A 17,544-nucleotide genomic window follows, 5' to 3' on the forward strand; every position below is an offset into this window, starting at 1 on the left:
ATTAGGATGAACGTCTTCAGAAGTGGCTTTTCACTTGGATGCCTTGATTGTTAAGGTGAAGACAGGGGAAGCTGAAGATTTTCAGCACCTCTGGAAATAAAGCCTATAGTGTCCCAACATTACTAGTCATTAAGGATTATAAAATGGGATAATGATATTTGGTTAAATGCACAAAATATTTAGAGGTCCGCAGATGAAAAGTGCTGTGTAAATGCAAAGTACTGTGATTAGCAGAGCTGGTCAGAAAATGTTTCCCGAAATTACAATTCTTTGATGAGAAACAAATGAAAATTTTAGTGAATTTTTTCCCTTTCCTGACTTGTTCTAGGAAGCATTTTTGAAAATATAGCTAGAGATTCATAGGAAAGCTGCAGAAGGCTTAGGAGAATATCCTTTTTCCAATCCTATGCCTTAACCAAAACTTTATATATAAGTCTCTTGGCATATGATGCTCATTCTAGAGATATGAGTGTATTTTAAGAAACAGAGATTAATCCTAGCCTCATTGAAACCAATGGCAAAACTCCCATTGACTGTGATGGAGCCAGGATTTCACCCAGGTTTATTTTTTTGTTCTGCTCACAGCTTTCTACTTTTCTCGTCTATAATCGGTGGAGTGTTAGAGTGTGCATACAGAAAGTAGAAGTGGTAATTCTATTTTACTATTGCAGTTTTACTGGGGCAAAACTTGGAGTAAATCAAGGTACAGAAGTTTAGGCAATACATACTCCTAATAAACACTCACCTCCATCCTTATTTTCTACCAGAGTGATTGGGGTACCTTATTCAATTTCTACTATGAATATTTGTGACAGTTATCAAGAGAAGGGAGGGATTGATTCTCTTTCCAACTACATCTCTTTATCTGGCCAAAGGAAAAATTCCCATGGGCATAGGCATTGCGCAGGAAAAGTCATAGGCTGCCCTGAGATGGCCTCCTTGAGGCCTCTTTGGGAGTTGGAGAGGAATGCATGCAGCATCCTTTGCTACAGAATATTCTGGGATGCTGTGGAGCAGGCTTTAGACAGCTGTGGGGAGGACATTATAATTGTGGAAAGCTCCTGGATGCTCTAGTATATGTTGGGGAATACACCAGCCCCTCAGAGTAATCCATGACAGGATATTTTAGTCCCCTTTCCCCTGGGCTGCAACTTTCTATGCTTATCTTCCCGGGTCATGGCATAGAGTGTCAGCCAAAATATCTTATCCACTGTCATGGATTCTTTAATGTTCATGTTTTATTTTATTTTTCAAAAGCATTTAATTTTTTGTTAGTGGGCGGAGGTTGTGCATGAGTGGATGACTAAATACTCATGTAAATAGTTGAAGTGAATAGTTCCTTGAACTGTGCTGACACACACACATGGATTGAACAACTCTTAATGGGCGTACCAAGAGCTACAACATCATGGCAGTATAGGCAAATTGTTAAAGGAAAAGATGTGGTGGCAAGAATCTATCTAAAAATGGAAGATAATGTTTTGAGGGGGGAGGGAAATAGAGAAATGCTGACCACTGTACGTTTCATCTACAATTTTACCCATAGTTTCCCCACTCAGAAGTCAGGAGATTGCTTCTAGAACTCATCAATGAACTTTTCACTGGACTGTACCCTTGACAAACTTTGTTTATCACTTAAGATCAGCCTTAGGGTTGGGCGACCAGGCCAGCTGTCTATGATGTCAGAAATGAGTGGCTGCATTTTGAGTTATAGGGGAATAATAAGTTTGCTTATATATGAGGGTTCCAAAATCTGATTTACCCAGTTTTGGCCTTGCCCAGTTAGCCATGGATATTTTTTTGTTGCCTTGAGTACATTCTTGTAGGCTTTTAGCCTTGTAAAATGAAAAAAGTAACAGTACATGTCATGTGAAGCATTAATGCTTATCCTTTAAATTAAACTTAAATTACCAACAGAAGCCCATGCAAGGAGCGGCATATTGTGTCAATTGAGAGACCTGATTAGTAGAACAGTTAAGACAAAGTGAAATTTCACTCCATCTGCCCTATGCCCATTATTTTAATGCTGTGCCATGTGTTTACAATTTAACAGTATTCACTTGTGGTATTTAATGGCCCTGAAAAAAAAATTCCAGTCTGAAAGGCATGTTTCTTAACATCATGGATGAAAATAGATCATTTGAAAGCATCTAGCTAACTAGAAGAATATGACTGTCACATTCTGGGTGCAATCCAGACCAGTGAGGGGTTTTGTCACTGCCTGCCCTGTACCCCTTAGTGCCTCAAAATGCTCTGCTGCTGTAGCTCTCTTGACTGGATGCCTTCAGCCAGCCTACAAGCATGACTGAGGGCTTGCTTACCTTTGAAACACTACATCAGCAGTGCTGCAGCTGTGCTGCTTAAAGCTTCAGTGCAGACACTCACTACAGCAATAGGAGGGGTTCTCCCATCAGTACAGTTAAGCCACCTCCCCTCCCAAGAAGTGGTAGCTAAGTCGATAGAAGAATTCTTCTATCAGCCTAGCACTGTCTACATTGGGGGTTAGGTAAGCTTAACTATGTCCCTCAGGGGTGTAGATTTCTCACACCCTTAAATTACATATCTGGATCAACTTAACTTCTGAGTTTAGACCTGACCTGAGTGTTAAGCAGTCCTCGTTCAATGCTCTGATTCCAACACCCTGCTTGTTATATCACTGTCAAACTCTGGCCTCTCACATCCTGGGTTACACCTCACAAGATGACCCCAACCCCTCACCCAAGTCTTGAATTGTCCTTAAAACCATGTGCTCTGCAATGTCCAACAGTCTCCTGGATCAATCAGAGCGATATTAAGGCTCATTTGTAGCTCTGATGATACAATACCCAGCAGCTTGCCACACTATCTAGAGTTAACATTCATTTTAACTCAAACACAGCACTGAGTTGGTTTTTGTTAAAAGTAAAACAAGTTCATTAACAAAAAAGAGGATTTTAAGTGATTTCAAGTACAAAGGATAGCGTTAGAAATGGTTACAAGCAAATAAAAGTGGCTAAGATTTAACAAAAAACAAGATACAGCCTCTGTTCAAGATAGTTTCTTCACAAGATGGCTGACCAACCCCTCTGTTCAGAATCTCCCGCAAAGTCTAAAGTGCTTGGTCTCTGTGTTCTTAGATGAAAAATAACTTAGGGATCTCTGCCTCTCTCTTTATAGCACAATGAATGTTAGAAATTGATTCTTCTGACAGTTACCCCCCAAAGTAAAGTTCATTCAAGCTATGAGTAAGGCAATATGGAGTCTTCCGGTGAAGGAAGTTTCATGCTGGTTTCTCCACCGCTGGTGTTTCCTAAAATGCAAATTGTTATGTTCTTGCAATCTCCTCCTCCTGCTGTGATGCTGAGTGGTTATCTTCTCCCCTTGTTGACCTTGATGATCCTGATTACTTTCTTTGTAAATTGCATTCCCATTGTTTCTTAATGTACCTTGGAAATACCTTCCAGACAGCAGAACCACATTCCTTTGTAGGATGAGTACATTTAGCCTTGCCTGGCAGACACACTTTAAGAACATAATTTCCAATGAGTTTGTAATTTTGAATTTATCCTTTGTACATACAGCACACAATAATATTAATTATTTTAGCTTTCTATTGGTATCTTACATGAGACCTTCTAGATACCCGTTATGACATTAGTGGGTTGGGGTACATTCAACTGGTAAGGCCAATTGAAACTCACTAACAGATTACAATGAAACTCTCCCCTTCTTCCATTGGGATACTCTTAGGATCACAATGTTAGAAGTTTAAAAAAAAAAGTCTTTCCATATTTACTATCCTAGAATTATACACTTAGGTAGTCCTAAAAGCAGTCCATAATGGCTTCATGTTCTAAAATTTGTTGCAGAAGTCCTCTATAAATCTTCACAAAGCTGAATCTCATCATGACATTTCAAAGCCAGACCGTATATCGTACTATTAATTATGTTACCAAGTAGAGTTTTCCCCCAAGATTAAATAAGCAGAAATAATCATTATTAGTTAGGAATGTCATTTGCTGCTTAGTCATTCATACAGCTTTATATAAATATGCCTTTTGTAGTATGTAGTAGGTTCAGCAAGGACAAATGCAGAGTCCTGCACTTTGGACGGAATAATCCCATACACAGCTACAGACTGGGGACCGATGAACTAGGCAGCAGTTCTGCAGAAAAGGACCTGGGAGTTACAGTGGATAAGAAGCTGGATATGAGTCAGCAGTGTGCCCTGGTTGCCAAGAAGGCTAATAGCATATTGGGTTGCATTAGTAGGAACATTGCCAGCAGATCGCAGGAAGTGATTATTCCCCTCTATTCGGCATTGGTGAGGCTGCATTTGGAGTATTGTGTCCAGTTTTGGGCACCCCACTACAAAAAGGATGTGGACAAGCTAGAGAGAGTCCAGCAGAGGGCAACAAAAATGATTAGGGGGCTGGAGCACAGGACTTATGAGGAGAGACTGAGGGAACTAGGCTTGTTCAGTCTGCAGAAGAGAAAAATGAGGGGAGATTTGATAGCAGCCTTTAACTACCTGAATGGGGGTTCCAGGGAGGATGGAGCTAGGCTGTTCTCAGTGGTGGCAGATGACAGAACAAGGAGCAATGGTCTCAAATTGCAGTGGGGGAGATCTAGGTTGGACATAAGGAAAAAGTTTTTCACTAGGAGGGTGGTGAAGCACTGGAATGGTTTACCTAGAGAGGTGGTGGAATCTCCATCTTTAGAGGTTTTTAAGCTGCGGTTTGACAAAACCCTCGCTGGGATTATTTAGCTGAGGTTAGTCCTGCTTTGAGCAGGGGGTTGGACTAGATGACCTCCTGAGGTCCCTTCCAACTCTATGATTCTATGTAGGCACTAGCTTTGTTTTATTCCATTATATTCTTTACAGTGTAAATACAATAGGGTGATGCAGAAGTTCTGTAACTTGAGCTATATTTTGTGAATTGTGGACTTGAGCACTCTGGTGCTGAACCAACAGCACTTAAATATACAGCTGATTTTGACTGATTGATTGACTGATTGGTTCCGGCAGTTCAAAAATATTTGGTTCAGGTTGAACAAAGGCTGATTGTTTCTGGAAATTTCAGCAAATTCAAAAAAGTTGGAAAAATTTTGTTTAAGGTCAAATAAAACTTGTTTGACCTGAAATTAAATGTTTCATTTTAGATATTTTAATAAAAGGGGTCCAGTATTGACAACTTCAAGAGACCAAAAATCATGAATCAGACCCCCAAAAATCATGAGATTGGCCCAAATATCACTAAATTTAAAAAAAAAGATTATATTGTGTTTTTTAGGTCAGTCTCTTGATTTTTGAATTCCCTCTGCCCATCCCCAGGGAGTGTCCATGTGATAATTAGTGTTGCCCCTCCTCCCACATATACTAGATGAGGTGATTTTGGCCCCTGCTGCAGGAAATGTCACCCCACATCTGCCTTTCTCCTGCACAGCAATTAATTCTGTCCCCCATTAGTTCTCTCCCCACCCAACCCCCTCAATTCAGTCCCTACTTCAGTTCAGTTCCCTACCCCCAATCGTCACCACCCCATGAATTCATCCCCCCTTCTTCATTGATCCCCACCGCCCTCAGTTCACCCTCTGAGCACTCACCACATCTTCTCAGAACCCACCCTCAATTAGCTCTTACTCTCCTCACTTCAGCCTCCCTGCAGTCCCAAGGCCATCGCTCTGCCAGTCTCACCTCTGCTCCTTAGAGTTCTTCACCCTCCCCAGGCCTAGGCTGGCAGGAGAGCAGCTGCCCAGGTCTCACAGCTGGAGCCCCCACCATGGCCGGTGCAAAGAGATCTGTTCTCACATGTCTGCCCAGGGATGGATGCCTATAATGGCTTTTTGTTCTTGCTTATATTTTCCAAAGTCCAGTGACCTTGCTTCAGGAGGTAGGAAGCCCTTGTGTTTGCTCAGCTTGCTGTGCCTTCCTTTGCCTTGCTGTGTCTTCCTTTGTTTGGCCACACACTTTAAAACATAATATCAAAGAGTATTCATAATCTCCCCTATGGTGTTTTATATAGACATTTCACAATGATATTAATCACCAAAGGCTTTATATGATACAATATTAGTGTATTCAGTCAGTTGATTCAATTGCTTATTTGAAGTTTGGCCCTCCCCACCTCCTTCTTTATATCTCTGATGAAGTTTCTCTTCCCTGCTGGGGTGTAGCCATGCTATTTCTTCCTCCCACTTGTTAGCTTGATAGCTTTGTTTATCTGATATGTAAATGAATTCTCATTGTCTTTCAAAATACTTTGGAGTGGGGAAACCACATTCCTTTGTTTAGGATGAGGTATATCCTGTTTGACTGGAAACACATTTTAAGAATGTGTTGCATCTGAAAAAAAAAAATCCTGACATGAGAGTTCTATCACAAGATCATGAGTGAGGCTTAATTTTACTCAGAAATTGCAACTCTCATGATTTATTCGCAAGAGTTGCCATGTCTGGGGTACTGACCTGCCATGGGTAGTCCTGGGTTCAAGTTCTTGCTCGAAAGCAGTGAGGTGAATGAGATCTTCCCACATCCCAAGGGAGTGCCCTAACCACTGGGCTAACGTTTAAGGGCACTATCACCGCCTCCTGTCTGTAAAAGGTGCCTAAATCCCCTAGTGAATCTAGCCTGAAAATGTTAAAATGGTTCATTTTGACATTTCCTAAGATTTCGCTCTTTTTCCATTTCAGTTGAAACAATTTGCCAAAATCAATAGAATTCATGAAATGTTTCACTTGATCTGAATTTGCATCTTTCATCAAAAACATTTTGTCATAAAACTTTACCCAGTTCTACTTAAACATGTTTAAGTGTGTGAGTAGTCTGTTGAAGTAAATGAGACTATTCAGATGCTTAAAGTTAAATGTGTTAAAAAGTGCTCTGGGGGATCAGAACCAGAGCTGTCAACATACCTTCCAGAACTGAGCTCTGTAAAGTCTGAATATCTGACCTAATTCTGTGATCATTTACATAGCCTCAACTGGCTTGCATCCAAATGTGAATGGACACTGTTTCAATCTTAAACACTGGGGGACTGTGTTCTAATAGCATATCACGAGGAAATAAGGAGGACTGCATGGCTCAAAGATTGGCAATGGGCTGTGCTCTACTCCTCTAAACATCATTTTGTAGTTGGCTCAGGTCGGGAGCTGTGTCTGATGGCTGTTTGGTGACCTAAGTGAAATGAGATGATAGTTCAATGAGGTGTCATCATCACAAACATTATGAATACACTTGGCACTAATGGATATCTTTCATGGCAGTTGGAGAAGAGAGGACATGCACTGAAAGATGTTGAAGAATAAATTACCCAGAAACCCATAATCACCAATTTGATACCAATCTGGCACCTTTTCACATTCATAAATCTACTTCTTGAAATAAATTACAAAAATTGAAAGTAAATCTGCTATTTCCCTTAGTAAAGTGAAATCAAAATGTCCCATACTTGTCACAATTTCCTCTTCCTGTTTGTCAAAGTACTAGTAATCAGATGTTTCGTACGTTAAGTTAAGTCTCCTCTTTTTAACGGCATAGTATGGTATCTACTCTAGGGCAATGTGTTTCTGATAAATGATCCAATCATGTGCACTTATTACACCATGTTTGTAAGATTGCGATATCTTGATGAAGGACTTTTAATGACAGAGGTTTTGATAAGTACTTTAGGAAGTTAGAGACTCCTTAACGCCATTAAAGCCATGTGTCACGGGGTGCTCTATTCACTGTAGGTGTCCTTCTGGCTGGTCTAGGGATTGTTTTCTTCCAGGTCTAACACCTCCCCTTGGCATCTCTCCCCCTTTTGTCCTCTCTCACTCTGCAACCCCTCTCTTGCTCCATGAGTTGCAGCTTCCTTTTCATGACTTAGCCCTCCGGCAAGGTCACTAAGGGGTTTCCCCTTCCGGGGTATAGAGTCTCACTAAACTCGATCAGTGGCTGGTACGGGAACACAGGCCCGTCCACTACTCTGGGTTCCAGCCTAGGGACCCTACAACACCCAGCAAGTCCTGTTCAGTCCCCAACCTTGCTGCTCTCTCCCTAGACTGCTTACACCCACCTTCCACAGGCTGTCCACCATTTTCTCTTCTGGGTATGCCCTTTCCTCAGGGTCAGGGTTCCAGAGTCCTACTCTTTCCCTGGGTTTTCTCCTTCCCTCTCTAATGTACAGAGGGTGGTTGCAGACTTCCTCATTGTCCCTCTTTCTGTGGCCAGCATGTTCTGTGAACACCCCATCACAGCATATTACTAGTGTAGTTTATTTGTGCAGTCAAAGAACACTAGAGCAATATGAGTTTGGTTTTCCACATTCGTGTCTGATAAGTGTTATTTCTCAGATACCATGCACCTCTGATATATCAGCTATCTAATTTTTTATCTGGCCCTGCAGAAGTTTGTAGACTCAATAAGGTTACTATGAGTCTGTGATTACCATACTTGCATTGGAAAGCACATCTTTGTTTTGGTGAAGAGATGCAAAACCCTTTTTCTTCCTGCATATAGAGTTAAAGACCATTGAAATAGTTTTTTGTCGAGGTGTACAGGTGGGTGCATTTCACCATAAAGGCTGCTGTTATGTCTTCAGATAATGAAAACGTAACACATGGTTTGAGGACTGAATTGTCTCCTGGTTTTTATTAGACCATGTGAGCAGATAAAAGAACAGTTTTCCACCCCCAAATACCTTGATATGTCACAAAGTTTCCAGAAAAAAATCTTCCCTACCATAAGTTGGGTGTGAAAATTAAGGCAAATAAGTTTTATTTAGTTGAAATTGGATTGGGAAGTGAATAATGCCAAAACTGGGCATATTGTACAATGGAAAGTTTAGATAGATTGGTGTCTTTCCATAATAATGTTTTTAACTACATCTGTGCTTATAAAATTCCTTTGTAGAATGAAAATCCAGTCTATTCCAAAGAGAAGGGATCAGTTCTTTCTTTAAATGTCTATCACCTTTCTTTCTTTCTTTCTTATAGACTGCCTTTTAGCAAGTACATGTTACATTTGTAGCCTTCATTCAAGCCGGATCTGTGCAATTCTTAGAGCTGGAGAAATCATGTACTATTTATCTTAATTCAAATAATAAGTGAGATGTGAAATGAGCTTCATGGTAGATAAGTTCCCTGGAGATTGTTTTATAATAGCATATTCAGGTTGCAGAGTTTCAGCTGGCAAATTAATTTAAAAGTGGTAAACATTTAGAAAGGGTTTCAGATAGACCCAGCTATATATTGCAAAACTAGATCAGAAACTGACCCTACTTCCACTTTTAAACTGGCAAATATAAAGTAGTACTTAAAATAACCTCAGCGTATGAATAGCTATTCTTTTAGAAAGCCTATAGAGAAATCAAAGTTGCAAATAGGCTACAGATCCTTAATATTAGTTAGAGCTACACTATGAAGTTTTTCTGAACTCATGTTGCTTGACCCTATAGTACAATTGAATTAGCATGTCTAGTAGATACTTCCCCTGAATGTACGCTTATGTTTTCTGTGTTGTTTTAAAGAATTAATTTGACTCATATTTTATGCAAAAGTATTAGATTCTTGATACTAGTCACTGAATAACTAAAGAAGCCTTCCAAAAATCTCAAATTTTAGTTTATTTTTTTCATTAAGATAGTAAAATTATAAGGCAAAAAAACCCTTTTTTTTTAAATCTTGAGTTAAGGTTCACCAGACAAAACCCTTTTTTCTTTTTTAGGAACTGCCTTTAAAGACTATTACATTTAATTTAAGAAACAAGCAAAGAAAACCCAACCTGTTTCTATGTTTACAATGCTAATCTGCAGGACTCCTGCTCTCTTTCTGTGAAAACCACTGAAGTACATGCATTAGGCCTTCCTGTATCATAGCAGGGTGTAACAAGGATAATTATTCCCATTGTTCCCAAAGGTACATGTGCTGCCACACTGTCGTCACCTACAGAACTGTTTCCTTCAATTTCCTATACCTGGATATTTTATATCCTTCAATTAAATGATAAAGTTCTTTTAGTAGGCATAGACATAGTTTGACTTCTCCGGGGCTTAATACTATGAATAATAGGTACAGGTCAAATTTCTGGATTTACCAATTGTTGGTGGTAGTTAAATTACAGTGTATTTAAAATCACAAATACAGTTTACTTTTATTATTTAATCACCCTTAATTTTTTGTTTTAACTTAATTATTTGCCATGTTTACTAGCTACCGCTTAAAAATCAGTATTAGCATAAAAATTCTTGAATAAACAGAACCGAGCACTTTCATGTGACTGTGAATCACGTCTCCCTGGCTTTAGAGATACATAAGCATGCAATGCACACAGATAAATCCATCGCTAAAGCCTGTCGTCTTTGCCCATCTGCCTCAGCACATTCCACTCACATTTAACCTTCCCTGTTCACTCAGTCACTCACCCAGCTTTGACATCGTCAATGCTGTACCCTGCACAGGTGCTTGGGAAGCAGCTCAGATCATATGTTCACTGGCTACAAGATTACTGGTGCTGATTAGAATGTGGCCCCTATGCCTACGTGCCTGTTTCTGGGGCAAGTCTCTTATTTTATAGACTAGTGAAATTGAAATGGCCCCAAGCTGGACCTCTGTTGTGAAGAGCAGGAGCTGCTCTTCTGCCTTCCCCTTAGACAGCCCATATGGGGAAACTGATCTGAATGCACAGAGCACCTGGTGTGGCTGCTCACCCCCTGAACAGTCCTCTGTATTCCCCTAGAGGCTGGAGGCGAGAAGCAGCGCCAGGCACTCTGTATGCCCAGGTCAGTTTCCCTGCTTGGGTTGTGCTGTGAGAGTCAGGAGTTGCTCTCTTACCCTCCCCTTATGTAGCCCACATGAGGACATACACAGTGCCTGGCATCAACAACCCCTACTTTCCTCTACCAAAATGTTCCCTACTCTCCTCCCCAAAAAGTGGGAAGGAAGCAGGGCCAAACAGAAGGGAGAGAAATCTGAGTGCACCGTCCGTGTGTCACCTCTGTGATGCATCCATCTTGGGGGGGCAACTCCCCTCCATGACCCCCCAATCTCTGCCCATGTTAGTAGAGTGGGGGAACTAATTCTCTCTCCAAGAAAAAGGGGCAGTAGAGAAGCCTGGCATGGAGTGACAGGGTGAGAATGGGTTCAGAATTTGAAGTGGTCATGTCTGTGGGTGTAGGTACAGGAAATCTGTGGTTAGAAGCCGTCAGTTAACCAAGATTTATAGCAGCCTTTATTTATACCTTGTTGTGTGGTATTTACTAAAAATGGCTGCCCTATGATTTGTCCTATTAGTATGCATTTTTTATAATGTCACCACTAAGGTACACTGACTGAGTTGTAATATAGACTCCATTTTAAGTTAAAGGGAAAATAAAAAGATGAGTTGCCTATTTAGGATGTAATTTTTGTGTGTATGTGTGTTATGGGAAAAAGTAATGCTCCTCATTGAAATTACATGAGCCTTTTATTCTTGCAGTAGTTCTGTTTTATATTAGCGGTTTTCATTTTAGGCACACATTATGCTAGATTAATTAATATCCTCTTCAAAAGCATGCTGTTTTTTAACTTTCATGCACACATTAGTCAACCAAGAACTAGAATTGCATGCAGTGCATTAGTCAGTGAGAGATCAGAAGAGCGTCATCTCTCATCTCTGCACTTGTTTTGCCTACAGGACCGTTGTTCTATAAATAAATCGCTATCTATTTTTGTACCTGTTCTTTTTATCGACTAGCTCTCTTTGATGTTGTCAGTCATATGCATCATCAGCATGGAAGAAGCATCTTCATTATTTAATGTTTGCACAGTGCTTTAAACATGTCAAGTACTGTATTAGTGATAAGCATTATCTAGATTTAATGTTGTTTACAGTGACATGATATCCTAGTGGCAAATTAGCCTTGCAATTTGCATGTGGACTGGGGAATAGCTTAGTTTTCTAAAGGCAGGATTGTGCATTGTCCTACATACACTCATTCAGGGGCATAAAGGGGAGCAAAGACACTGAATGGGTGACGTATATTGTGGCCTACTGCATGGTGAGGAGAGCAGCTTCCATTGGGCCACTATTCCCCTTCCCATTCAAGTGGCCAGGGTGTGGAATGAGCCTTGGCTTGGTCTCCAGTTCCCTGGTCACTGCAGCTGAGTTAGTGCACAGGGAAAACTAATCTGCACTAGGTAAAGCTCTGGTGGAGATTACATGCCCCTTGGTCTCCTCCAGGGGTCTGATCCTGCATCACTGAGGTCAATGGGAATTTTTGCCATTAACTTCAATGGAGGCAGGAGCTGGGCCCTGGAACAGTGCCCTTTATTCAGGAATTATGATAATTCCCTCAAGCCTTAAGCCATCAAATATATGCAAATTCATATTTGTGAGGGTAATATAGGAGCCTATCTAAAGCAAAAAAAAAAATCCCTCAGGCGTCAATCTGTATAATTTTCAGTAGTGAGAGCATGGCCAGCAATTCACTACTGCTGCATTATCCTCCTCCTTGCTTTTACAGTATTTCAAAGTAGATCCCTGCTCCTTCAGAGGACATGACTCCCACTATTTTAATCACATAGGGTACTTTGCCATGTCTTAGTAGATACTATAATTAAAAACAGGTGCAATAATCAAAATTATAATAACTGTTTTATTATTAAAGAAAAGATATTATACAAAGCAAGCACAAAACAGAACACAAATGATAAACAATGGTTATTTCTGTTGTATTCTTTTCTGTATGTCTCCCTGTATGTGGAGTGCTTTTAACAGAGATGGGCCCACGTCAGGTGGGCATACTCTTTTTTTAAAGTAAATTAAGAACAAAATTAGCTAGGAGAACTGTCTTAATAAATCACAGATAGCTAAAACAGTTTATAGAGAGGCAAAAAAACCTTTGTTTAAGGAGCGTAGGTGAGTCCTGTTTGGACTATCATGAATAACCTAACAGTTTATAAATGGGTAAAGGTGAGTAATCTTATTGAAATCTTGTGAAACCAAGGAAAGTATTTCATTTAGTTACTTATCAGATGCCATTCAAGGAGCTGTCTTAAAACTGGCAAATTAATGAATATCAAGAATATTAAATCTGAATTAAATCTCACTATTTATCTCTTTTACCAGTGGCTAGCCTTCATCTCCCCACCAGGAATACAAGGTCTAACCCCTTTGGAATTTTAACTGGAGAAGCTCTTAATATGCATTTAACTATCCTAAGAAAATCATTACAAATACTTTATATCTAATTTTTTGGCTCTACTTGAGCTGACGTCCGTCTCACGTATCCATGTTAAAATTTTATCAGTGTCACTGAGGTTGTTTGTATGCTGTTGCCCTATGACTTTATTCTTCTTAGCAGTCTTGCTTGTAAAGACAGCTGGAAGAAATGTGAAGAGTACTATAAAATTAAGGAGGAGCAGAATATTCTTGGATAGCTTTTGAGGAGGTTTAATTAGAGGCTTTTTCTTGCAAAGGGTGGATAGGAAAACCCACTTTTATGTTTTATGGCTTCTGATAACATCTCTCACGCTTAATTTTTTTTTTGTGTGTGTGTGTGCAGTCTTTCATTCTTTTAAAGTCTGGACATAAATATTTTTCAAAGTCTGTTTTTTGAGATAAAATCATATCAGTGCCATCTGCCATACTTTAGACCAGAGTGGTATTCTGTTCTTCAATAAAGAAAATTTGTTGTCTTTTGCCTTTTTTCCTACCAATTCTACTTACGTTTATGACCTATTGTTTATAGAATTTATAACTGGCAATTAAAACCTCTATTAAATATTTTGTACAAAGCACAAATTGCAGTAACCAATACATACTTTCAACATAGTATAAAAGGGAAATAGTATAGAATTAAAACAAGGTAGTAGTTATAAAAGCTACATTTTAGAGTCTTCATAAACACACTTGGATGTAATAAACATGGTTTCATAACCAAGGAGGTTAGGTTCCTTTGACACGAGACTTTTACATATGTAACAGAAAGCAGACGCTTCCTGAAATGTCTTTAATTAGTTTGAATATCTTATTTAATAGCATAAGCAACCAAAAACATAAGCTAGTGTTGTTATATTCTCCATGTATTGTGGGTATAACAGAAGAGTAGGTATCTCTTAGCATTCTGTAAAGGCACAGACAAGTTTGTAATAACCTAACATTATAAAATTAAAATATAATAATTTTTTTTAAAGTCATTTTTGCATCAATATTGAGGTTTATCTATCACAGTGGTTCTCTTAGAAAATAAAAACAAGTATCCATTATTCTTTTTTCTATGTTTTTGAGGACCCTGTCGGCTTGAGATACAGTGCTGATTTCAGAAACTGCACATGCTTTTCAAGAGCTAATTAACTATAGGACAAAAGAAGAATTAAAGCATAATATCCAAACATATATATCTGAGATGGCATTTGGTGCCCAGGATGCTTTTTTCAAAATGCTACTGACATTTAAACATGAAACTCACTTCCGCACAATTACCACATATCTTTGGTGACTTTATTTGGAGTTGTGGGTCATTAATTTTTGGAAATAAATGTTCTGTTTCTGCGGTTTTACACATTATTGCAAAAACATTATGTTTTAATAATACTGTGAAGCAATGCTGTGGCATCTTGTTACAATTCATACTTTGTTCCTTTGTATGAATTTGTAATGAGCTCCAGTGTCATGTGTTGAGAATTGCATTTGAGTATTTAACCAACATTTCATGGGCTTTGCGGAAACTCACTCCTGTGTGCATGTTATTTCAGTAATTAACAATGTTGTTTTTTCTTGGTACACTCAGGTTATTAGCTTTCCCTACATAGGGTAAGGAAACCAGGACAGTAAGTGTGGCAAAGGCTATTTTACGTAGCAATTAACCCAATAGCTCATGGGAAGCACCTTTGGTGTGAGTGAACCATAAGCTTGGCAGAGGGACAACTGCACCCTGCAAAACAACTTAAAATATTTTGGGGATTCTGAAGAGGGTGTTGGGTCATTACAGTGGGCGGTGATCTGGAAATTTTTTTTGTGGGGAGGAAAAGAACTGAGATGAATATTTTCACACTATTTTTAATAAAATGTTCTCATTTTTCAACAAGCTCTAACTTTCATAAACATCCAACAGGGAAACAGTGAAGCCTCATGCAATTTTTTAAAAGATATTATTTTAAGAGAACTCTATAAGAAACAAGAATTTTGTAAAAGAAAGTTAAAATTAAGAAAATTGAAGCGGACAGTGTCCCCGTAACTGATTAGTTTTGATGTCACAAACAATGTTTGAAAGTTCTGGATCAGTCAAAAGCAAAGAGGCTAATTCTCTCAACTGTTGTTTATTCTGAATATTAATCTATACTATATTTTGGCAATAATGAGAAGTAAATGTATCTGCTATTTTAATAAAATTTTAGAAAAATACGTATAACTCTTTAAAATTTGCTAGAATGTATCTATGTATCTAATTATTTTCAGTTTAGTGGGATTCTTATAAAAGTATATTACTCATTCACATAACTTAATGTAGTTAACCATGATTAATGTTATTACAGTAACTACCAAAAGAGCTAATCATAATGTGTCACTTATTATGACATTTTGCCATCATTTACATCACATTGTTTCAGTGGATTTAAATGTGACTGTATAGCCAACCATATTAATGTCGCAGTTCACTGTGATTAATGTGAACACCAAAGAGCGCTGATAATGATCAGTTTCTTTCATGAAGTGTTACCAAATACAGTAGCTCCACAATAAAAATTTAATCTCATTTTAAAACTATGAAATGTAGTAAATGGTTCTTTTATCAATTGATATTAAATATCTAACAAGAAGTGAGTCTACTATATGCTGACAAATGGTTTTGTAATTATTGTTTCCCTAGATCTTGGTGGAAGGTACTGTGGGAGATGGTTTCTGTGGAGACATTGGAATTGATGACTTTTCCTTTACAGACTGTACCCTTTACAATGGTGAGAACAAAGTTAGAAATTAACTATCAATTTATTTGCACTGGGACTTGTAACTGATTCATTTTGATTGGTATTGTCAGTGGAGGAATTTGTTCTGTAAAATGAAAACCAGCTCAAACCTTGCCTCTCCTGTCTAACAGTCAAATCCCAACTAGTTTCCCATATGTCCAACCTTGCTACCCAGAATCTTTCACCATCCCATGGTGGCAGTTGGCTAGCAATGTCCTGGGAATGTCTTTAAGCAGATTCAAAGTGTGCTTACTGAGAACAGAAAGGAAATATTGAGGAAATTAAAATCTGGAAAACAAATTAGTGAAAAGCAGAAAATGTGACTTAGATATGCCTGGTATCCTGATTCCTGATCTTAGAGAAAAAGGAAATGCCTCTTGACATATACACTTAAACTTAAGGTCTAAGATCAGGTCAGGTGTGCAAGGGGAAGAAACAGTGCTCAGATGCCTGGGGACACTGGCTAGAAAATAAGACAGAAGTTCCAGTATCTAAGAGTGGAGGGGAAAAAAGTCAGCAGCTCTAACAGGCAGTCACAAGAATTCACTTTCCATAACCAGCGACAAGGTAACTTGATCTCTCGAAAGGGCACCAAACTTCTAAAACAGTGTGATTAATGTGAATATACTAACATTTCATTGGTCAAAATTCATTCCATCCTTTGATTGACAGATATATATAGAGAGAGGTCTATGCACATATATATGTATAATCAATTTAATTAAGACATTATTCTGACAATGTCAAATCAAAGAAGTCAAACACTCATACTATAGTACACAAACAGTTTGAATGATACTACTGTTTGCCTGAAGAAGCCTTCACTATTTAGTATGGTACAATTCTACAGACACATCATACCTTGTGTCCCAAGACATCTACAAAATTCCATACCTGCCGTGTTTCAACACAAAAAAGATTCCAAGAGGGCTGGTGTTAGCTGCAGACATTTTAGCATAAAATGATTTTCCCAGAATTGATATCTTAGCAGGCTCTCATGCAGATAAGCTTACTTTTAGCATGCAAAAACTTCTTCTAGGCCAAATTTTTAAGTCCAGCAGGACTGTAGTGGATACTGTAGTGTTTTTCTCATAGATCATTTTCCTTTTTTTAAGCAAATCTAAATAGTGCACAATACAACTTCATTTTCTATAGCATCTTTCACACAAATGGTATCCCAAAACAATGTATAAAGTTAAATGATATAAAGTTAAGTTAATGTAAAATATCTGCAATGGTGGAGGGGGAGAGAAATTGAGATATAGACAAAGGAGAAAATGTCTTCAGATGACATATGAAAAATAAATAATTAATGGTATGAAACAGCTTACATATGAGGATAGATTAAAAAGACTGGGACTTTTCAGCTTGGAAAAGAGATGACTAAGGGGGGACATGATTGAGATCTATAAAATCATGAAAGGTATAGAGAAAATGAATAAGGAAGTATTTTTTACTCCTTTACATAAACCAAGAACCAGAGGTCACCCAATGAAATAAATAGGCAGCAAGTTTAAAACAAACAAAAGGGAGTACTTCTTCACACAACACACAGTCAACTTGTGGAACTTATTACCACAGGATGTTATGAAGGCCAAAACTGTAACAGGGTTCAACAAAGAATTAAATAAGTTC

General features: G+C 38.5%; 1 protein-coding gene across 2 annotated transcripts in view; it reads left to right on the forward strand.

Annotated features, from left to right (window-relative positions):
- The window catches only part of LOC137162471 (MAM and LDL-receptor class A domain-containing protein 1-like), a 320,533-nt gene that overhangs the window by 43,185 nt on the left and 259,804 nt on the right, over positions 1–17,544 (forward strand). For both annotated transcript variants that reach the window (XM_067562330.1, XM_067562331.1), the window contains one exon: positions 15,813–15,900. In XM_067562330.1, the coding sequence (XP_067418431.1) occupies positions 15,813–15,900 (88 nt within the window). The remainder of the gene's footprint in view (positions 1–15,812; positions 15,901–17,544) is intronic.

The sequence above is a fragment of the Emydura macquarii genome, unplaced genomic scaffold, assembly GCF_026122565.2.
Source record: "Emydura macquarii macquarii isolate MOO-44397 ecotype Brisbane River unplaced genomic scaffold, CSIRO-AGI_Emac_v2 contig_2422, whole genome shotgun sequence".
Taxonomy (NCBI): domain Eukaryota; kingdom Metazoa; phylum Chordata; order Testudines; family Chelidae; genus Emydura; species Emydura macquarii.